Genomic DNA, 24,415 nt, shown 5'->3' on the forward strand with positions numbered 1-24,415 from the left:
GCGACATCTATTTTATGCGCGCCACACCGAGCCGGTATCGAAGAATTTCAGTTTTTAACGGGAGAATTAATACGTATACGTATGCGTATACGTGGAAGGATGCATTGGCGCACATTAGGCGGCTAAATTTGAGTGCACACGTTCACTTTAACCTTCCATCTTTTTCCCAATGGTTTCCTTTCGTTTTCGTTTTCTTTCTTCCGTTTCGATAGAAATATATAACACATCAAAACGTAGATCGTAAGATCCGCGTTTGTCGTATCAAAGTGTCTGATATTTTTATGGTTGCTTTGATAACGGAGATTCACTCGCTTTTTTTTGTTTCATTTAACGAAACAGAGTATTGCAGACTTCGAAGAATATTCACGTATGAAGGCGACAGATTCAAACATATATCGATAAATTGGAGAAAGAAGAGATCGAAAAAGTTCCGAATTTTACGTTGGTGGCTGAAATATAGATCAGTATGGAAAGGAAAATTCTTAGAGTAAATAAACGGTAAAGGAAGTAGAGGGGGGAAATGACGAAGGTGGGGCTACGTCGAGGTCTAGATTCGGTCCTGAGTATAGTTGACGTCAGCGGCGCATGCGCAACAGAACGGACGGCACTGCAGAAGCAGCCGAGTTCGCGAGTGTATCGATTTTACGATCGTGTCTCTCGCCGCTAGTGCGTCCGTTTCCTTTAGTTTTTAGTGGTCGTGCTCATAGTACATGGATAAAATCGTGAATGGGATTAGTCGCTAGTCTCATCGTTCCGTACACCCGCTGACTCGCAACACTTTGCCACCCTCGCCATGACCAAGGATAGATTAGCAGCCCTCGTTGCGGTGAGTTTTCAAAAACTAGCTATATTTTTTTCGAAATCAAGCCGAATCGCCGAACGGTCGACGACAACTTGCCCGTCTACTTTTTCCTTCCTTCTACCTTCCTTTTTTCTGTGGTTTTCTCTCTAGTTTTCTCTAATTCATGCGCGCTCTCTCTCTTACTCCTGCAAATCTCAGTTTTGTTAGTGTCTGTTTGTAATTCTGTTACTCTGACTCTCTGCATCGTTCGTATTTTGTGACGTTCGAAGAAACGATATTCTCTCGCGATATATATGCACTTATAATATATATGTATATATATTATATATATATATGTATTTATACTTGTAATATAGTACATCGTCGTTTCATTCGACGACTTCAAACAGTTCCTTTAAAAACACCAATCGTCAAATGAATCGATGCTCGTTTACTGGTAAAATGGAAAGAAGGCGTTTCCGAGATGTCTACTTGACTGTCAACTATTCGGTAGTTGAACAGAGAGCGAGAGCGAGCGAGTGAGCGAGCGTGAGAGTTCAGAAAAGAGGGAGAGAAAGAGAGAGACCAATGCCTCCTGTGACTGACAGGTGTTTGCCAATATATGTTTTTCGTCATCGTTTATTTCATAACGATGACAGAGTTCTCGATGCCGGTACAAGTACATTCAGGCAGTCACTTTCAAATGGAAGATTCATTCTTCCGGATGACGTTCGAACATTGTGATACAATATACAATGTTCCGGGTATTGACGAGTATTTTTATAGTTTCATTAGGAGGTGACCGGTCGTACGTAGGAATAGTGGTGTCGGTGTCGATGACTCAGAGGCGCCGACTAATACTCACGAGAACCTGCTACATATGTATTTGGGCGTACCTGAGCCCATCGGTTACATTCGACGATCGTTTTCCTATTTTTCTTCTTTCGTTTGACTTCAGAAAGAAAGAAATCAGTGGTTTCTAATTACGATAAACAATTGCCCTACGAACAATCACCCTCATCCCCACACTCTCCCCCCTCCCTTACATATATTCCGACCAATCGTGAGAATCAACTTGCTTTGTTATCTGTCTTTTTTTTTTTTTTAGATGTTAATTATACGCGGTTGTCGCGCGTATTGTCCAATACCGTGCAAGGAACAAATCATTCGTGTTCAAATTTATTTCTCGATCGTTTGTCGCGTTACGTAGATAGTATATGTGTAGTTTGTTTAGCGTGCCTAGCTGCGTTAGACATTGCGTTGTGTTCTAATTCTTTCTTCTTCAACGGCCTGGATTTTCGTACGAGAATGCGTTCACGATCGAAACACTTGGAAATCGGTGAATCGTACGCTCGACTTCTAATCGAGTTCTCCTTATTTTTTGATACAACTGAAAATAGTAGTCAAAGTGAAGAACCGCATAAAAAAATAAGAAGTAAATAAGATGTATGTATATCGTAATATTTGTTAAAAAGGGATGACACGAACATGCGCTTGTTGCGTCTGCATAGGTTATGTCGCATGATAAAAGCAGTAGCAGTAGAACTTGTTCGGCATAGTTCGTTATTATCCAAAAATCAGCTATTAGAGTTTCGAAAAGAAAGAATCGAGAAAGGACGGCCTACTTTTTCGTTTTCGTGTTTTATATAATGTATCGTGCGATAATCTCGACATCTTGATATAATCTCGAGTAGGACTTCGAAACAGTGTGACGGATATAGAAATCTTTCTTGGGCGGAGGGCGAAATGCGAGAATTATAATAGGGACATATTAGTAATATTTGTAAATATTATACATAAATACATTATGAAACCTTTTTTTACAAGATTTAAAATTTGTTTGTAATTTCTATTTTAATATCTCTATTTGATACTGTAGTTGAAACAATTAGATTCACATTCATTACATACTTAACACATTTTCTAGAATATTACAATATCGATAGTTTTATATTTTATTAGTCGCATTTAAACAATTTGAAATTCAGTGAATTATGTCTCGCGACAAATTTTGCCAGGTCTGCATTTATTAGTTAGCTGTAGATAAATGAAGGAGGTACGAACAAAGAGTTAAGGAGGAGAGATCGATGAAAACGTACAATAGCTGGAATATAAAAATATATTCGCGTGGAGACGATTAACCCTTTATAGTCGGATGTCGCCACTGTGGCGTCATTTAAAATTTCTCGTCAAAGTCGGATGTCGCCATAGTGGCGGTATTCAAAATTTATTTTCAAACTGTAAATGTTTATCGTTCGGTAATGGCGATAGAAAAATATGCCGATTGCAAACAGCTAAAGTAGCGTTAGACCAGTTCCATGGTTTGAACGAGGATGAGATATAGGGTGTTTAAAGAGAACCAGTACGGACGAGATTTTCCGTTTGATTCGTATTTAGACATTGTTTGACACGTGTTTGAAAATACAACGAAGCTTTACGAGTATCGATCGTATTGGACTGACGATATAATTATCGGACGTTCTGTTTGTTAGTGGAGTAAAGGTATCGTATTATTCGATACGAAATGCAACACATATAGCAATTTGTTAATTGGAACGGAATAATGAGTATCGTATCGGTCACGAGTAAAATACAGCAGTATCGATGTGACTGGTCTTTCGCGTCCTTTCTCATGATCGTGTCTTCCATGCTAATTCGTCGACGCGAATCTACACACCACGAACTGTTCTTCGGCAACTTGTCGTCGGTTGACATCGCGTTCTCTTTACATTCGCGAATCGGTCTTTCGAAAATGTACCGTTCACAGGTCAAAATGTTTACTTCCATTTTTGAAAATTTTGCAGGACTTTGTGCTAAAGCAGTCGACTGATACTTATCTATAGTAATATTGTAAATAGAGAAAGCCTCTACGTAGGTATATGTGTATGCCCGAGGTAATCTCAGAAACTATTCAATCGATTTATATAATTCCTTCACCGTTGGAAGGTACATTTCCTCCAGATGGACACAGACTATATCTTATTATACGCTGCTGCTTAACCGTTTGAGTCGCAAGCAGCGCGATCGCGCTGTTTAGATTTTGCGTCGAAAAGTCCCAGTACATTCGAACGCTACGAACGACTGATGGTATTTTGTACTTTATCGTTATCTTCTCAATAATTTTTACTGAAGAAAACTTGAAATATTTATAAATTAATAGCACGCATATACAATAATATAGGTGTATTTCATAAAATAACAAATATGATGAGAGCTATTGCGCCGCTTGTTTCTCTTTTTAATCGATTAAGATTTTTCTACCCTGTTTTTTCAAACACCTCTGCCATACAAACGGTTATGGAAGCGAACAATGAGCGTAGATGCGACTCAAGTCGGATTAGCGCAGCTTGGTTTTCACTTCACGATTGCGTCTTGCTCGACCGACGGTCGGAAAACACTTCCCCACAAATGTTTCTCGAATACCATTTACCATATCGATCTCTATTACAAACGACGGTGAATCTAGAATCGCTAAATTAAATTCCATCTAGTCTTTTATAATTTCATCGACTCGGTCTACTTTTTATTTCCTGCAGTTAACACTTTACCGACCGATAGCAGATTAATCGGTTTTTTGTCGCCGACGCTTACCGACTGATGGCCTATAACAATCTTTCTCGTTATTTGAGCAGTAATTTGTTATTTAGTACTAAGGTACCTTGCTCAGTTGCGTCAGTGCGTATGCTGTACGAACCGCTAGCGGTCAGTAAAGTGTTAACCGATTTGGCGAATAAACGGCTGAAATATGTATCAACCGATCGATCGCTAGTATGTACACGAATTGAAAACAACGTAATCCGAAAGATGCTGACTGGATGATGGACGTTGATCGCTCGTTCGATACACGCCAGTGCAAAAACCAAATCGACTATTAACGAATACTTTGTTGATTTGTTTCAGGCCCAGTCGGACGACGATGACGTGGCGGACGATGTTTCCGTCAACGTTGGCGGGCCGGATGATTTTATGACCGAATTTTTCGCGGAGGTAAGTATACAATCTGTACAACTGCGGACGTGAAATCTCGTTTCGAAAGAGACTCTATTTCCCAGCATGGTATCTCATCGCCAAGAAACACGCTTTCTTCCCTTTTTCTTTCTTTTTCGTTTCCTCGATCTATTCTCCGACCGATCTCGTCTATTCATCTCGCCCCCTGTCTCCCTCTTCTGTCTCTTTTCCCAATTATTTCACACAACCGCGAGACAATACGTAGCAGCGTATTATACGTACGCGATCGAGGGCGATTAAGCGGCAGATCGAAAGTTCACGTAAACGTTAAGATCGGCTATGATCGAATCTATAGATTCCTGTTGTCTAGACGATCGGATTCCATCTGTTGAGCGATTGGGTGGAATTAATCTTTTCAAAGTCGCGAACAGCGGTCGCATTGAGACGCGAGAGATCGAAGTATCGTTGTCGCGCTCGCGTGTTTATTTCGACGGAATCGCGATATCGATGGAACGAAATTTATCAACTGCGGTATGCGTATGAAAAGTGATTTACGTATCGTAAGCGCAGGAAGCGCGTCCTACTTGATCGGCATTTCTATTTGACGCGGTTCCATTGGTTCGTCGATGAACGAGGGAACGCAGTTACAAAGGAGACGCGACCAGTCGTCGACAAACGAGCTCACGTCGATATCGAAACGCAAGAAAATTTCTGTTCGGATGGTTTCGTCTCGATATTGGAGAATTAGGTCGAGACGACTCCGAGCCGAATGGCCATATCGCGTCACCTATCGCGTACAAAATGTATCAAATATTTCAACCCCCGTATTCGCATCCATTCTGTCTGCACGTTGTTCGCTGCGCGATTTTCTCATTGGGTCGCGTTACTCGTACGCCCCTGTTCATAAGTGTTAGGACGCTTACTGGTTTCATAGGAAACGCGACAATCAATCTAAAGTATCAAGAAAACGATTAATCGATCAGAATTTTATAATCATGCAAGGATACAAATTTAGAAATTTGTTTCAATTATCCGAAAGAATGAACGCAGTACAGTCAATTATATCTAACAATTATTATCCTTTTTTTAACTTAAATTCTATCGAAAAAATTGAAGATGAATTGGATAGGATAGCAAAGTGCGAATACGTTTTGTATTGGATTGGAAACTGAGTGATTGCGGACTTTATCATTACCACCTAATGACAACATCCGCGATCACTTAGTTGCCAACCCAGTAGAATCATTTACAGCATATCTCATGGCAAACAGCAAAAAATACGAACGTGAAAATGAATGAGAACGATGATCAAGGAATATAATTATTTGCTACATTAAATCGACCAGACTATCGTTAAAACATGGAATATACACAAATGGATCCGAAGGGATGGTTGGATACGTGTTCGATTCAATCACAGAGTATAGTTTTGCATTTTTACGTTGACGCGTGTACGTTCCGTACTCGTCGGAGGCTGCACCTCTGCGTTTCCTGTTCGCGGAGAATTTCGTACGTTTTGTATGGTTAATGTTGTTAGCGGAAGTTGGTAGACGTAAGGGGATTTTCTTGGAGCCCGAGGGTCGCGACTTGACCGACCGTATGGACCGGCCTCGCGTGGCGAACTCTTTTTGCAAAATTAACACTTTACCGACCGATAGCCGATTCACCGGTTCTTTGTCACCGACGTTTACCGACCGATGGCCTATTTAATCAGTTTCTTGTCGCCGACAATCTTTCTCATTATTTGAGCAGTAATTCGTTATTTAGTACTAAGATACCTCGTTCAGTTGCGCTAGTTGCGCTGCTTTGTAAGCTGCCACAATTTTATATCAATTTGAAAAACGTACCGTTCGCGGTGAACAAAAAGAATGGTATCGGAGAGTCTAAACCGAAACAAAGGCAGCGCCAGGGAGAATCTGCGCCTGAGATGCCGGTCGGACGTGCGTATGCTGTTGAATCGCTAGCGGTCAGTAAAGTGTTGAATAGTTTCGGACTCGGTGTTTATGACACCAGCGATTTGCTATTAAGGGCGCCGTAAAATATTTCAGCGAAATCACGCGACCAAGGAAAGTTGTTTATTGGAAGCTAACGGCTTTCTCAAAGATAGCTTTGAAAATAGCTTCGCTGATAAACCGTGCTTGCTAGTCGTTTGCATGACAATTTCCTCTTTTGTTCGTGCAACTAGTCGCTACGGATCTTTTATAGTCTAACGTTTCTTATTGGAGTTCACGTAGGTATCGTAATAATAATAAAAGGTGGCGGTGGTCGATATTCGATGCGAATCATCACACCGGAACAAACGTTGTTTGGGAAACGTAAAATGGAAAAATACGAACGATCGGAATCCAACGCGACTCGATACCACGCACCTACGCATTACCGACAATTCGATGTAGGAAATCAGTGCAAATAAGATCCTTGACATTTACGTTCGTTGCTATTTGCGTGGGCTCGTATTAACTCTGACCGCTTGTTTCGGTATCCGATCTTTTTTATTCTACAGCGCGTGGGAAGAGACGATTTTAATAAAGGTGAAACATCGGTGCGAATCGTTACCGTAGAAACGACATATCAACCACTTGTCGCCTTTTATCTTTTCGAAAATAAAATCAGTTAAATCTGCCTTTTCTCCTACTGGACGAGCGCGGCCCTACAACTTTCAACGATCTTATCGACCGATGTTAAACGTTTTACTATTCACGTATGTTACGAAGAAGTAGCTACTAACCGATTTACTCTTTAAGTTCTGTGGATTTGCCTTCGTAATACGATGCCTGTGAAAACTACGTATTATTCAAACGAGTTCACCATCCATTGCATACTTTTCCTTCCTTGCTGGATTATTTTCCGTTCTTCTTTCTCGTCGTATACCTCACGATCGATAGTTCATATTTTTCAATGTATTCTTCCCCATTTCTCTCTTTTTCTATTTGTTTTCCTTCCTTCGTTTCTGTATCTTCTTCGATTTTTACCGACACCGCTACGTGGTTTAACGTCTTCTAATTTTTCCATAGGTGGAGGAGATCCGCGAAATGATAGACAGGATCCAGACGAACGTAGAGGATGTGAAGAAAAAACATAGTGCCATCTTATCGGCACCACAAACCGACGAAAGTGAGTTCCAACGGTCTCTCCTTAATCTTATCCGTCTCGTGCATCGATCGCGCAAACCATCGCGCGAGAGATCCAAATCAAAATTGTTCCATCGTTGGATACGTTTAATCGCTGTTTGTAGAACGCAGACGGCCAATTTTCCGTAGGATCAAATCTGTTTGATTCCGGCTGATAAACGATCCGCAGAGAATAGCTGCGTTGCAACGAGTATGGGAAAACGTGTACGAGTCGAACGCGAAGGATTGTACGTCGTTCGTCCAGTCTTTCGGAAATGGTGGTTAGACGAGCAAAGGAACAGAATTGGACGGGTAATAAAGAAAGCCAGCGAAGCAGAAAAGGAAAGACGACAGGGAAAAAGAACGGAACGGTAGAACGACAAAGATCGTTAGAATCGTCCGATACGATTGATCTTACCCTCGTTGCTATCGTAACTGTCCACTCGGCACTTATAATTAGAGATTCGTTGCCTATAATACTTTTTCTTCTTTTACTAATCTCTAACGATGCTCGATTACCGGCGTTCCGGTTATTCGGCGAACCGATCAGTTCGATCCCATCGTTCCGGCTGGAATGCTTGCTGAATGCGGCTGATCTCTCTTCGGATCTACATATGTATTGTATATAGGAAGCGATATAAATAGCAGGATTATGTTCTCCTACGTCCGAGGATGGATATAATCGACAGAATGAGAATGCGATTCGTGTTTCCTTGTATTATTACAATTTTCGAATATAAAGCGAACTCCTATATCGATACACCGAGCAGCGGAGAACTGATCTTTCGATTTCGGTAGACCCGTCGATATATGCGAAAAATTCCTTATCGATCGTTGGAACGATTTGTCCAGTGTACGCGAGCTATTTTATAACTGTAGGTTAGGAGTCGAGGCATCGAGGAAGTAGGCAGAACAACGAGGGGAGGAGGAGAACCGAAGGATAGTAGAGACGCGAATGTGCGCGCGCGATGATTCACGAAGAACGGAGATGAACACCGTGAACGACCAAGTCGAGTGACGTTGTTCGTCGCGAGAAACTGGAGAGGACGACCGGATCGATGCACCACGAGTGCACACTGCACACACGTACTTACTTTTACGTCTGACATCGGCTGACTTGGAAGCGTTCTAGCGAAAAGATCGATCGAGCTCTCTTGCTCCTCGCGTATCTCGTTTCAAAACGAAAAACGAAACCGACGACGGCGGTTTTCTCATCGCCGCTATCTCTATCGATCTATTTCTTCCCACGTGCTCGTACGATGCTTGATCACGGTCGTGGAGATGTGAAACAGCGTCTGCACCTCCCTAAAACGGTCAGATGGCTTCGTTCGCCGAATACGATCAAAACGCGATTTAGATTGGGTTTAGATAGCATCGAGTCGATTTTCTAGCTGTCGGTTACACGAGCGGCGTGCCACGATCGCGAGAAGCGCTTGTTATCGAAAGGTTGTATCGAAGATCGTCTGTCGCGTATCCCGATAGAACGGATTCGTTCGAATAAATAGGTCGCTGAATGCTGGTTGACGAAGCGGTAGTTCGATTTTATCATTCGCTGTGCTGCTCGTTACGCTCGATATGTACAATTCGTAACGGAAGCGTGGCGTTCCATATGGAAACGCGTTTGATAAATCGCGGACGAGAATGCCGGGTCACGCACGAGTTTGCCGAAATCGGAAGCGTCCGAGAGATCGATATCGCGTCGCGTTCGTCGTTTGGTCGTTCGAGAGAAAAGAATGGCGGCAAGAAAGGGAAGAGGAAAAGAGGAAATTTTTCTGGAACAGGAAACGCGCGCGCCATTCGATCGAATTCGAGCGTCCCGTGTCTCCCGGGCGTGCCGAGTTCTCGAGAGGCTTTGGAAGTAGGTCTGGCACGTTTCCACCCCGTATTAACCCAATTCCATCGAGCACCCTCGACGCAGGAGAATGCGCGCGCCCGTCGCGTCACCTATGAGAACGCGTGCACAGCCGGCGACTATATTAGCGGAATCCAATTCAATGTCGAATACAAATTCGATCGGAGATACGATCTTGGAAATCTCGATCGGTCAAAATGTTTTCCTTTCTTCTCTGTACGTCGTTCGACCACGTCTCTAGGCTCGTTGTCTCACTCTCATTGAGGTTAGGGGCGTGTAACGAATCTTCATTTGGACTAGCCATTGTTGTTGTACAATAGAGATGATATTTACTGGTACAAATATGATTATTACAGAATTTGAACCGTGGTGATTAGATACTCGAGATGCTAGTGACAATGATCTTAGGTTCGATAACGAATCCACGGTCAACGGGATAGCAAATGCGCTTTCTTTCAAAGTCCTTAGTCGAACTTAACTTACTTGTCCACAATTCAAGCGTAACTCAACTTACTTATCGACGGTACAAGTAGAACTCAACTAACTAGCTCAGTCCAAGTGGAACTGCACTTATATGCTTTTCTCTGTACCACTCGAGTCAAAGAATGTTCGCTAGAACGCTCGGTATTAACTCGTAAAGACGGTATGTAACTCGCTGATGAGATCGCATGCGACTGCGAGTGATGAAACTCTCCTCTCCTTACGACCGCGTTCGTTTATATTATATTGTTCGAGGGGGTACCGATAAAATTCCAATCGCCTTTGTTAGACGGTTGCACGTTAGCGGCGACATTGTTCTGTCCGGAGCTCGATTATTAGTACAATATGTGTGTGTTCTACGATATTGATACTTCGAGGCAAAACCACGCGTGGCTTGATTTGTCCACGTGTGCTGCCACAGCTATATTTTTAAGGAGAGCTATACAACTACTCCATACCTGTGTTAGGTAAAAACATCCATCTCGTGACCGTGGCTACGTTTACCGACCGACCGACCAGTTATGGCTACTGTCATAAATCTCAGCCAAACATAATCCGATTAAATCATAAACAACTACTTCTAAGTTTCGTTATTTAAGTACAACTATAATAAAAAGTCTAGGTTAAAGTATTGGGGATGTTCCCAAAAATTCCAAAAGAAAGGCCCCGATGTCCTTTCATCACCGACATATAGATAGATACGTAGACCACATAGGTGTATGTTGTACGTATGCATAGTACGTACGCGACACGACATGGCTAGCGTACGACGGATATGGTACGTTTTAATAAACGCGCGATAATTGGCGATACGGTTCCGTACGGTTGGTGGAATTGATCGGGCAACCCTGTCGATGAATGACGAACAGGGATGAGAAAGGGGTTACAGGGAGTATCCGGTGACAACCGGGTCAGGTGGAAAAGACTTTGCCGATGACAGCAGGAAATACCGATCGAGCGGAATCGTGTCGTTGCATTTTTGCTTTCCTCCGTTTCGGGTCCTAAGGAGTCGCCATCTGTCGCGTTCTCTCGTTCAGGCAATTAACTCCGAACGTAAACGTAACCGAAACTCAGGCATTTGCCACGAGAGAGCTTGAAAAAAACGTAGACTATCTGGTTTCGATACTTTCGACGTATCTCGAGCGATACTTTTACGCGTCGAAAGAAGAATTATGGGCCGTTGACGAGTCGCTTGTGAATTCATGGAAAGGGACGTATCGAGAAACGTGGTTAAACGATGGTAAGATACTTAGATAACAGAATGAATCAAGTTTTTGTTTTCTCATTGCAGAGGTTAAAATGGAATTGGAAGACCTGATGTCCGATATCAAGAAAACGGCCAATAAAGTCAGAGCCAAGTTGAAGGGTAAGAGACAGAGCCTAGATAGATGCGCGACGAAATGAATGCGAGCCTTTATACAAATATCGCGTAACGTTAATTCATCCAATTGCGAGATTTACTTTAAAAGTATGTCTATAACTATATACGTACGATGGCCGTAGTTAAATCGACCGTGCGTTGCGAAAAGCCGATCGAACGCTTGATTCTTGATCGTGTCTTGCCCTGATTTGGGGGTGTATTTATAGTGTTAACAGAGGTACGCGTGGCTTTTGTCTCTGGACGCGCCAACATCGTTCTTCGGCTTGAATGAACGCGCGTGTAAATTTTCACGCACAGATTGCACGCGGAGGTATTTGTGGTGAAAGCCACGGGCACCTCTGCTCGCTATAAATAAAAAGTAGTCGCGTTTTGAGAAGACAGGCATGTTGTATATATGGTTTGGACTGTGTCCGCTAGCCGACTCTGTTTTGATATTATGTTTCCCATGTGGACAGTGATAGAACAAAATATCGAGCAAGAAGAGCACACGAACAAATCTTCGGCGGATTTGAGGATACGCAAGACACAGCATTCGACGCTTTCGAGGAAGTTCGTCGAAGTGATGACGGAGTACAATCGAACGCAAACCGATTACAGAGAACGGTGTAAGGGAAGGATACAACGACAGCTGGAAATCAGTAAGCGAGGATCATTGCTTGTATCTGTATATCGTATAAGAGCACGTAGTTGACCGCGTGTTACGCCTTATGTTAGAGTTTAAACGACCATCGGTTTCTACTTTTAGCCGGTAGGACGACCACCAACGAGGAACTGGAGGAAATGCTGGAACAGGGAAATCCGGCGGTGTTCACGCAGGGGGTAAGCGTTTCGTTTCTTCGTTTCTACATGGATCGAAAACATGGTGCTGTATCGAGACGCGTTTCTCGCAGATTATCATGGAAACGCAACAAGCGAAACAGACGCTCGCCGATATCGAGGCGCGTCATGCCGACATCATTAAACTAGAAAATTCGATCAGGGAACTTCACGATATGTTCATGGACATGGCGATGTTGGTAGAAAGTCAGGTAAGGTCCGCGACCTAACGTCGCAGTTGTTTAATCGTCCCCCAGTTCACCCTCCGACTTTGCTTTCCACAGTTTGTCTTTTCGGTTATTCGTTATCATATTGCATCCATTTTTTGTTTTGAAAAATGTTTCCTCTTGTCTTTTCGTACGATAGTCTATGAGCGTAGAAACAGAAAGTCTCGGTATTTGCATAGTACTTTTGTCAGCTGCTACTTCTGCACGTCACCGCTACGTTTGTTTATTTCGATCGTTCGTTAACGTTCCTTCGATACGCTCACGCGATACCGAGATTTTGATATTTATCGTCGTTTTGTTATTTAAAATCGCATTCGTTCGCGTTAGAGGTAAGTATAACATATACGGGTGGCAAAGTTTAACGAAGCACACGGAAGTACTCGGGAGACGGAGAAAAGGATGAATTTTAAGAGGGGCGTAGCGCGAACCATGTAACTTTTCTTTCGCGGCCAGCTTCTTCTTTGCCAAACACATCGGCTATTCGCTTTGATCTCGTTTTTGGTGTTTGTCGAGTTCGCTAACGCGGCGGCCATTGACAGAGCTTTCTCGTCGGTTTTCTTGACCGCGACCGGCTAACGAGGAAGAATAGGTCAATGGCCGTTGTTGGTAAATTAAAGATGCATGCTATACCAGCGAACGACTAAATAAATAACAGTAATAACGATATTATCGATATTAACACGACGATAACGTCAAATCTTTTATCTTTTCTTTTTTTTTTTTTTTTTATCAAGCAGAGAAATGTAATTAGCAAGTTTTGGACAACTCTAGCTCGACTCGTCTTCGTGACTTCATTTTTTTTTTTTAATTATCGTCGTGGCTATGGTTCTCTCTCTCTTTTTCTTTCTCGTCGTTTTCCCTGTTCCGTGTGTAGCGGTGCATGAGAAAAATCTTGATCTTAATCGTTACTCGGCTTTTAACCGACTATACAACTAACATCGCTCTCTCTCTTCCCCTGTTACGCTGTGTGGATTCGCGCCACGCACCTACTTTAGGGCGAGATGATAGATCGCATAGAATACCACGTGGAACACGCGGTGGACTACGTGCAGACGGCTACGCAGGACACCAAAAAAGCGCTCAAGTATCAAAGCAAAGCTCGACGGGTGAGTCCTCCCCAGATCTCAAACCATCGATCTTTCGTTCGCGTCTAATTGGTCACTTTTTGTTTTCTCCTTTGATCCCCTGTCTCCCCCTCTCTATCATTCACGACGACTCTCTTAACCTTTGTCCCTTCTCCTCTGCCTATCCACTCTTACTTCATCGCGTTCATCCACGTATTCGCGGTTCTCTTTCATCCTGTACATTTTTACGCTACTATGTGAAACCTTTTACGCTTTTTGGTTTATCTGGTGCGCCTTTACGCGTATGCTTACTATTACTACTATCACTACTATTACTACTATTACCATTATTACTACTACTATTACTGCTACTACTGCTACTACTATGACACGACATCAAATAACGACGACGCTTTCTCTGTCGTTTCCGTTACCACATTTTGTACAATCGAAACGACGCTCGCGCGCATACTTACACACCTATGTGCGTTCTTACGTTCGATGTGCATTTATGTATTACGATGTATGTATTACGCGTCCTTTACCCACTTTGATTGTTTTCTCTACTTTTTCTATGTGCGCGCGCGTATATATATATATATATGTGTGTGTGCGTGCCTCTGTGTCTCTCTACTTGTGTCGCTCTGTCCTACTGAAAATGAGTGTGCTAAATGTGGCTCTTATTTGTACTACTAAAATCTCACGTACTAATCTGTGCTCTCTAACCGTCTAACTCTTGTTTACGATTGGATTTGTGCGTACACGCGCGTGTACACCTGTCGGTCATACGCGAAAACACAACGTGTACACGCGTTTTACGTTGACGGGCGTGAAACTTTGTTTGGGATGGCGTCGCGGCTGTTTCTTACCCGCGGGGTGATGGCGCTGCCGATACGCTGCGACGTGTGCGGTATATGGTGTACCGCGGTGTGTGGCTTCGCTCATGGTGTGTTTACCTCTATCTGTGCACGCTGCTTATGCGTATACGTACGCTCGTCGTCGGATCCGATTACGTTCGTGTACGTATACGTGTAAACGCACATGAACACGCGTGCGACGAAGCATAACGATTAACTTTGGGTACATCCTTGTTGGAGGCGATCCACCGGTTACCGTTGCGATTCCTTTTCGTCCCGTTCGATCTCGCTCCCCGAGGTCCCAATCGCCATGCTCCGGTCCGCACCATCTCTTCCCGTTGTTCGTTTCCATCGGTCCCATCCGTCCTATTCCTGGTACGGCACGTCAGGGTGAGTTAGTGGACCGCATTGAATACCTCGTGGATCAAACCGGCGACCACGTTGGCCAAGCCTGGGAGGAGCTGATCAAGGCCGAGGAGTATCGAAGCAAAGCTCGTAAGGTAAACGAATCGAATCGATAACGGTTGATCGCCGCCGGATCGCTTTCGATAGAAAGAACGATCGATAGGGGCGATAATTATCCAGCGGCGATCATCGATAGTTGTTCCTACTTCGTTATAGGAGGAACGAGGGGTGGAGGCCCCGAGGATTTCGTGGCCAAAACACGAGACGACAGCAACCAGTCGACGCATATCTTTCTCTCGATATCTCGCGATTTCTTTCTTCTCTCTCTTTCTTTCTTGCCTTCCTATACCTCTGTTTCTCCTTTCTTCTCTTTCTTCTTTCTCCTCGGTCGTATCCGTATTTCTCCGACGATGACGACAACGACGACTCCTTTCGTCGACATCCGAAGCCACTCGTTCAGTGTTTGCCTCGCGACACGGATCATCGTACGCGTTAATCGCTCACTCTGGCTTTGCGAATTTCTTTTCCAAAGCGGTGGCAACGGATCGTGTGTCGTGTACGAGTTTCTTTCTCTATTTACGTACGTTCTCTCTCTTTCGCTTTGCTTTTGTTCGACTTTTCGATGTCGTATGTCGTGTGTCGTGCAATACGTTCGAGCGCAGAGCTGACGCCGACGTAGATAAACGTATCAACAGCATGTGCAACGTAAAGGTACGTCATCGGCCGCTTCTCTTCTTGCTTGCGAACAGTCGCAAACTTCCATTTTTAGAATCGAAGCTGACGCAACAGTTCGCGCAGAAACGCGTGTTTCACCTATTTTTTTTTTTTTCCTCTCTTTACGTTTCCCCTTCCTCTCGACTCAAACCTTGATAATCTCTTCTTTCGTCCAGTATTATCGGTCGCGATCTCGATCTCGATCTCTGTCTGCTTGCCTTGCCTGTCTTCTTCTCCTTCGTGCTCTCCTTGTTAAGTGTGCAAGAACCGATGCGTCTGCCGCTTTCTCATCGAACCGTGGTAACGACACGGCGCAACGTTTCCCTACTCCTCTGGTGATTTCTGCACTTTGCCCGCGCTTCGACGGATTCGTTCGTCGCTGTTTCGCCGGTTTCTCACACGAATCGTATCTTTTTTTTTTCTGTCCACAGAAAATGATCTTCATCGTAATCTGCGTGTTAATATCGGTCGTGATATTAATCGCCATAATAATAGGAAGCGTTCCGAGCTAAAGAATTCGAGAAACGCGCGCTAGGAATTGGGTAATGGGACACGATGCGATACTCGGGATTTCGGAACGCGTGTGCGACGCTTGACCGACGCTTCGATACGACACCAAGAACAGAGGAAGAGCGCCGATCGAACAAGCGACGATAATAGGCGCGCGAGGAAACAAGCGAAGAGACAAAGAAGCGCAGCTAGAGAATATTATACTCGTGGTAAACGGAGTGGTTGGTCAGCGACGCACGTAATTACGTATATAAAGAAATAGATGACGATGACGATGACAAGAAACGAGTACACGTTCGTCGAAGGATTTCGGAATTCGCCGGAGGATTTCGGGTTTGCCGCGTTTCTAAACGCTGTTGCGTAGAAGCAGATTGTTTCTAACGCGCGAACGCAGGCGCCTCGTTCTTGGCAAGCGGAACCAGCTTCGCTATTTTCCTCCGAGCTCTTGTTTCCCCTGGCTCTGGTCTCTAACACCTAAAAACGAAACTTGTTTGTTGTTCGTAACGCAATAACCTTCATTAACCCACAACCGCTCGTCTCACTAACGCGCCAATCTTTTTCTATTCGCACTCCGATCGCCGACTCGCCCTTGTGCCCTCTCGCGCGATCTCTCGTAACATCGTAGAATCGGTGCGCGCGAGATTCTAAAGTAAAGTGGAGTCACTGCGATAGCTCGAAAGGAAAGAGGGCAGCAGCGGAGTCGGCGATTCGAGCGCCTCGAATCAAACTCTCGCGATTCTTCCTCGTCGTGTAACGAGTTGGTCGCACGTCCTCTGTGGCGATCGTATCGGCTTCTCGAGCATTGGCCCGAGCTCCAACTTCTCAACCGAGAATTCTCTTTCGCGGCTCTGTTCTTGGATGCGCTTTGTGCGTTCATCGAGTGACAGCAATGTTGTATTTTGTTCGCAGAAATTGATGTTCATCGTAATTTGCCTGACAATAGCGATCATCATTCTCATAATCATTCTGGTATATGCGTTGTAAGAAGATAGATCGACGATACGAGGATTTCAGTGAAGCGGTACGAAAGCGAACACGAAAGTGGACCATGAAAGAAAAGTAAAAAAAAAAAAAGACAAAAAAGAGAGGAAAGACAATGTTTTCGTTGAATGGCAGGGCACACACACACACCCAGCCACCTCGCAGAAAAAGGTCGCGAACTAGCAACAGCTGCGGCGTTTTCGCGTACACGCGTCATACGTTTCGAAAGCGAACACGCCGGACGCTGTCGACGATTTACAAATACTCGCACGAGTTCTCCTCGTATTCGATTCGTTTGCTCGAGAATCGCGTGCGCGGTCGATGCTAAGTGCGCGCTCGTGTGCGACGCCATTTTAAACGTCTTCCCCGATTTTCTCGTAACCGTGTCCAGAATTACCTTGTATCCACCTTGTCGCGTATAAAAGCGGTCGCGTAGCACGCGTTCCCGTGGCTCGTCGAAGGTACACGGAGGTCGATGACGAAACCAGACGACGATCGGTCCCGACCGATCGAGCAGTCCAGCAATCGCGCGAAACGAATTTTCGCTTAATTTCGCACGATCCGTAAATAAGTAGGCGATTTGTATGAAAGAGGTACGTGTAACGACGATATTTAGGGCGGACGATCTCGTTAACCAGAAATTTGCGTTTTTCTCGTATCTGAACGCGTATCGTGTCTATGCAGCGATGCGAAAAGAGAGCAAAATAAAAGAAACGAACAGAGAGAAGCGAACGCGCGAATCTAGGATTCGTTTGATGCGACACGATCGGACGATCCGACGATCCGACGAGGTTTTGGGAGGATCAAGAGCACACGAACAGTTTTCCAGCAAGTGGTCAGTGACACACGCAGAGAGGCATGCGAAACACGTGCGATTTAAAAAAGAAGATCGAATACGATGTTTGCGTGGGTGTTGTGTACGCGTAAAGAGAAGAAAGAAGGGAGGCGTGATGCAACGTGGCGTGTAGCATATACCACCGAGGAGATCAGAGTAGTTACGATAGGAACGAACCGCTAAATTGCATACCGTGTTGATAATCGATCATTATGTTTTTGCCGATGCATTGATGCCGAGCGCAGAAGAAGATCATGATCATGATCTGCCTTGCTATACTCGCCGTCGTTCTGACTACCACCATCGGTGGATATTTTGGGCTGTAAACGTCGCACCCAGGTACCGTCCCCATTCAATCTTTTGGTCCACGTATTACGAACGAAATCGGCGAGAACGACACGCGTTTTCCATTGATCCTGTTCTGTCTTTTTCTTTTGCAGACAAATCCAAAGAAGTTGCCGTCGCGTTCGTCAGCGCGAAACGTCGGCAACGTCCGAATCCAGACAAATCGGCCCGAAACAACATTGGTGGACACCTCGCCCGTTCCAAGTCGCACGGTCGTCGTCGATTGGAATTTCGCCATTGTCAACGGCAACAGCAACAGCAACAGCAGGAACAGTGGCGCTCGATCGCGATGTTGTCGACAGGCCTTTTGTCCGCGCGTGCCGCTCCTCGTCCTACGGATCGTCGCTGTATTTTGCCTTCTGTTACGCTTACGCGTTAACGTATACGCGTCCAACTTGTTCATCATCAGGAAGGAGGAAAGAAGAGAAAGAGGAGGAAAGAACGGACGTAGACACGAATTAAGAACGAGAACGGAAACGAGGAAAGCGATAGCTGATAGAACGAAGAATCGCCGTCGTCGTTGTTTGTTTGCGCGATCGTCGTTTGTCGCCTTAGCTTCGCCATCGTTGACCGAATCGCCGTCCTCCTTAGTTTCTTTCCGTTTTCACGCGCTTCCATCGACAGACTCGATGCGCGGATAGTTTCGTCGCTAGCCTCGCTTCGTTCCACTTTCTATCACGAAGCGTAAAACTTAACAGCGCCAGAGTGATTTGTCTTGGTAGGCTCGGTTTTCGCTAGATCTCAACCTCGTCTTTACCCCTTTTTCCAACCTCTCCTTTCGTACGCGATCGGTCATTTCTCAATTGCGGTAAATAGCAAGTAGCGAGTAGCGAATAGTAAATAGGAAATACCGACAGCCAGAAACGCGTACACGCGAGAAACGATAAAAGGCACGGACGACGTATAGCGACGAAGCGACCTTGTTGCTCGGCGACGTATCGAAGCGGCAAGATTCGCGTCGGAACGTCAACGAGCAAAGCGGCGGAGCGAGTCCTTCGTCGATCTCTCTCGAGCGATCACGGTGCCTATCGCGATTATTGGCCGTTGCACGGCCGACAATCAACGAGACGAGGATGACACGCGTGACGTAACGTCGGAGTCGAGCGACGAACGTCGTTTACTTTCGCTCGTACGCGATCGATTTTACTCGAGGCTACCGGGCCTACGTAAGTACGAGCGGAAAAAAAGAAAATAAGCGGTGCTCTCGCGGGTGGCTACCTGCGAGAATAGGTCGTATCGATGTATCTCGTTCCGAGCCAAGCCTAACACCCAATGGAGTTTTTCTGTAACGCGAGGCGTCGCGCGAGGCTACCGAGTAACCCTCTCGTTTTTCACGCCATTTTCGGCGTGGTGCGCCGGCTCTGGTAGCCGTGTCCAATTAAACCGACTACCTACCGAAGTGCATTCTTTTGACTGTGATTTTTAACCGAGCTTGGAAATTAGTTCTTTACGGACCTCTCGGATGTTTCGAACGCTTTCGAGCATATAGTCGCGCGATAGTTTTTTCGAGACGCGCATCACGCATACACGATCACTCGCCACATATCATGTACTATTCGAAGCGCGTAGATTTCTAACGAGCCTTCCCTCTCTCGCTGCTTCTAACATCGCCGCAACGGTCTTCGATCGAACCGAGCCAGTTGCTATGTCGCGTCGAGATGTAATCGTCAATGACGATTACGTAACGAGTACGTAAACGAACCGAGAGAACCCTCGTATTCTCCGAACGATAAGAAACGGCGAGACAAAGAACAGTTTGGCGAAACGCATCATTGACAAAGACAGAGAACTCTGTTTACAAAAAAAAAAAGAGAAAAAAAAGAACAAAACAAAACCGTATATGTAGCTAGATTACGCGAGAGCGTAAAGGACGAATTTCCAAGCGCGTCGCAACGTTAGGTTAGCTTTCGTTCGACGAAATACGTATACACCTAAGTAGTTTGTTTCTCGCTTTCGACGTGGCGTCATCATCGACTGGTCGATGCAAGTTGATACCGGTTAATCGAGAACGACGAGTCGAATAGTGGAACGTCATTGACTTCGTGTTGCACGAAACGCCATTAGGGTATTGGGTTCGATCGATCGATCGGCGTAATCGCTTTGCTTCCCTTCGCGAGAAGTCGCTACTCTTTCGATCTTTGCCGAGTTTCGCGACTTTTCTCTCTCGATTACACGTACATACACACACACACACACACACACGCACACGCACGAGAGCCGCCTGGTGTTTTGTTTTTTCAGTTCAGCTCATGGATACTGAGTACGTTGTCAAGTACTCCGAGATAATCGGCCAATGACCGATTCAACGACAATAACGACGGTACTACGACTACGACCAGGACTATTACGACGACAAAGACTGCTGGAACATTCCTTTCGATTTCGTTTCGTTCAACTTTGTCCCATTTAGTTGGATTTCTGTTTCGCGAACGTTTTGGTCGTGAAGCGAATATCGGTTGAAAATCGAAAAGAGCTTCTCGCGAGAAGCGTGCGTCGTTGTTGAAGCGGTCGGTCACACGGCGCAAGGAACAAGATGCTGTTGAAGGACGCAGGGAAATGGACGCAGAGACGAGGAACACGCGATGAGGAGAGAAGAGGAGATCTATAAAGTTGCAGCAATAATAAGATATAGGTGTTACGGGAAACTAATTAACGCTAATACAATCGTCGACGATAAAATCTGGATCATACCGATGTATCGTATCTACACAAAGTGTATACATATTTATTGCTATATGTGTATATATATGTATATATATACACACAGAACACTCGTACGTATATACACACAGAGAGAATACACACACACACACATACACGCACGAAATGCGCGCGCATACGTGCGTATACCGTAGCTCACGGTTATGAGCGCGAGACACGAGCCACGCAGTAACATACACAAACACACAAACACACACACATATACTCGCACACCTACATGAAACGCGCTAACGCGTTCACAGAGAAAAAATAAAAACATATTACATGTATATATAAATAGGTAGTCGGCACAGTCGAAAAGAGTAATATATTAACGATGATAATTTATTATTCGCGACGCCTGTTGCTCGTGTAAACTGTCGTCTGATAATTGCTTTTCGGGCAAGAAATGGGCGACGTTCGTGTTAATGTTTTGTTGATTATATTATATGAACGTTGAGGTACATGCGTTTCAAAGATTATGGGTTAATGTTTCAGAATGATATAAGAAAGAGACGAAACAGAGGTAAATGGTTACGCTACACACAGGCCACGTTGCTGTAGCAACGATATTAAAGGTAGAATGCGATAATGCGATGAAGACGGCGATACGATGCTACGATAATAATAAAAACGTGGCAAATATACATGGTGAAAGGAGGGGAACGTACGACACGATCATAATGATAATGATAACGATAATTAACGATATTTCAAATCACTTTGCATTGTACAGAAGCATACTGATTGTTAGTTTAGGTAGCTACGTTGCCACGATCTATTATTTAATCGTTGAATACGATTAAGGAATAAGTAAAAAAAACGCGGAAAATCCCTCTGTGACGAGTCGATCGATATGCCTGGTTGTTCGAATCGGACCGGATGGTATTTTGTTGTTGTGGTTGCGATCGCACTCGCGGTCAACGTCAACGTCGCGTCAACGTCGTCGTCGTCGTCGTCGTCGTCGTCGTCGTCGGCGGCGGAGAAGCAGGTGGAGGAGGATCGCAAGAAGAAAAATTTCTTTCGCTTTCGCGTATGTGTGTTGTCGGTGGAAAAGAAAGAAAAGGAACGATAAACGGCGGCGGTCCATCTACTCGATAGACACCCTCCTCCGAACTTGGTTGCTTCGCATTTTGAAATCGAATCGAATCGCGTGCACCGAGTGATCGTGGCGATCGCTTCGACGAACACGGTTGATTGATTGGTCGATAATCGTTGATCCTCTCTCGGTGTTGGTTCGATGCCGATCTACAGGAACAATCGTGAACACGTTATCGGCCTTAATGCGATCGATCGCGTATCGCGTATCCGCACCGAGACGAGAGATCGTCGCAAACTCTCCCCTGTGCGCATCATTTTTGTATATATCAGCCTCCGCGATTTGGAGACAAGTCGTTCACCTTTTGTTCGACTAGCTTTAAATCTCGTATCTTGTCGTTAGCGTTTTTCTCAGACGCGTGCGCGCTCGTGTGTAGCGATCCTCGCGATAGGAATTGAAAAATCACACTTACTTTCGTACCATCGAATAAGTTTTCCCGGCCACGATAGATTTATATGTATAATTTGTAATAAGTGTACGTAACGTCGGTAATATCGACGGTCGGTATGCGCATAGAATACGTATTTTGGCCTAAAAAAAACTAGGAAAGAGGAATTTTCTCGTTCACACGTTATATATATATACACATATATTACCTGTGGCTTCGTTGATTTCCTTTCGTTCACGAGGAGAGATTTCACGAGTGCGAATCAATCTTTGATCTTAATTCGCGCAACGGTACTGTCCGTCTGTCCATCTGTCTGTCTACCTGTCTTTCTTTCATTTATATCCCTTTTTCTTTCCTCCTGTCTTTACTATACGTACTTGTTTTTGTTTTCCAATAAATACATAAAGCGATCGAGACGGGAAAAACGCGTTTGCATCCGATGAACGTTAGAAACGCGAACTAACGAAAGACAAGACCGACAGATGGGCTAAAGCGTGAGCCAATCAGGAAGTAAACACGAGAGGTAAATGGGAATTGTGACGAAGCAGAGGGAACGCTTTAGAGACCTCGAACACGACAAAGTATCGAGAATGTACATTGGTCGTGTCGCATCGGTGCAATTATTACTCTTCGAGAGACTATTTCAATAACCTTATGAGTGTCAATTCCACTTTCGAGCGTAAATCGTAAGTTTGCGAATGTTTTCAGACAAAAGAACAAACGAACAAAAATAAAGAGCGATCGTGATTGGGGTGTTGGTGTTAAATCATAACGATAAGAGAGGTTACGTGGTCGTGTCTCTTGACTGCCACGCGGCAAAGTGAGATTATTATAATAAATTTACATTATTGAGAAAACTAATTAGGGAATGAGAGAGTGGGAGAGGAAGGAGTAGAAAGCACGTACGTACGAACGAACGAGCGAGCGAGCGAGCGAACGAACGAACGAGCGAGCGAACGAGCGAACGAACGAACGAACGAAAGCAAAAAAGAAGTAAGAAAGTAAGAAAGTTGGGAAAAAGGGATGTGAAAAGAGAGAATAAGAGGAACAGTTTAGAAAGAGAAGCAACGTGCGATCGGACGAATGTACTGACAAACGAACGAACGAACGATGTTAAAAAAAAAAAAAAAAGTTTGAGCGAAAGAGTGCGTATGCGTGCATGCGAGAGAGAAACCGATGCACGAAAGAGATACTTTGAAGAATTTAGCACGTTGAACAATGGTATGGAAATACTTTTTATCGTAGACACACTTCTATTAGGCGAGAGAATTACAAGGACGATGAAAAGGCAAAAAAATAGAAAAAGAAAAAGACAAAAAGAGACCTGTATTAAGGATTACTTATTAAATAAACGAACGGTGTTTTTTCCGCCTATGAGTCGTATTTGCGTGGAGCGAGCACGGATGCATTCACTTCTCTTTCTCTCTCTCTCTGTTAAACGAGAACAGAACGAGATAGATCGTTATTTCGTTTCCATCTTTAATGCGATATTATTGTTATTACCATTATTATTATCGACACTGTACAAAGTTGGCAATAATCTTAAGAGATCCACCGTCGTAACGCGTTTACTAGCTGTGTTTGACGACAGAAAAAGAAAAATGAAGAGAAACGCGAGGCGAGGTCCGCGCTTGTCACCCAATGGAGAGAAGAGAGCTCGTTGCAGCATCGTCTAGGTCTAAACAACAACGGGGCTGTCGAAAATCTGACGCGCGATCGAGCAAGGGTGGTGGTGCCCTTTCAGCATCGCCCGATCCTGCACAAAAATACGAACGCCTCTGCGAGCCTGTATTGAATATACATACGCATTACTGCACTATAGACTGTAGCTCCTATAGATGATCCTATAGGTCTGGCTCGCTTTGCAACACAGAGGCTACCGAAGTTTCCAAGAAAAAAATAAAAAAAGAAGAGATGAAGGG

At 44.5% G+C, this 24,415-nt stretch overlaps 1 protein-coding gene across 7 annotated transcripts; it reads left to right on the top strand.

The window, feature by feature from the left end:
* The first annotated feature begins 566 nt into the window (after positions 1 to 566).
* Positions 567 to 24,415, top strand: LOC117236381 (syntaxin-1A). Of its 7 annotated transcripts, XR_004493848.1 has the most exons (11): positions 567 to 826; positions 4,682 to 4,768; positions 7,744 to 7,843; positions 11,463 to 11,537; positions 12,008 to 12,190; positions 12,298 to 12,371; positions 12,443 to 12,580; positions 14,906 to 15,016; positions 15,138 to 15,632; positions 17,055 to 18,300; positions 18,402 to 24,415. XR_004493848.1 is itself a non-coding variant. In XM_033499274.1 (10 exons), the coding sequence occupies exons 1-9, from the start codon at positions 794 to 796 to the stop codon at positions 18,285 to 18,287; spliced, it is 882 nt and encodes a 293-aa protein (XP_033355165.1). In that variant the 5' UTR covers positions 572 to 793; the 3' UTR covers positions 18,288 to 18,300; positions 18,402 to 24,415. The 7 variants fall into 7 exon arrangements, 3 of the variants coding, with proteins under 3 accessions (XP_033355167.1, XP_033355166.1, XP_033355165.1); XR_004493850.1 differs by lacking the exon at positions 15,138 to 15,632 and having other exon boundaries at positions 569 to 826; XR_004493849.1 differs by lacking the exons at positions 14,906 to 15,016; positions 15,138 to 15,632 and adding an exon at positions 13,591 to 13,701 and having other exon boundaries at positions 571 to 826.

This window comes from Bombus vosnesenskii, unplaced genomic scaffold, assembly GCF_011952255.1.
Source record: "Bombus vosnesenskii isolate JDL3184/JDL3185 unplaced genomic scaffold, Bvos_JDL3184-5_v1.1 scf7180000013348, whole genome shotgun sequence".
NCBI classification, from domain to species: domain Eukaryota; kingdom Metazoa; phylum Arthropoda; class Insecta; order Hymenoptera; family Apidae; genus Bombus; species Bombus vosnesenskii.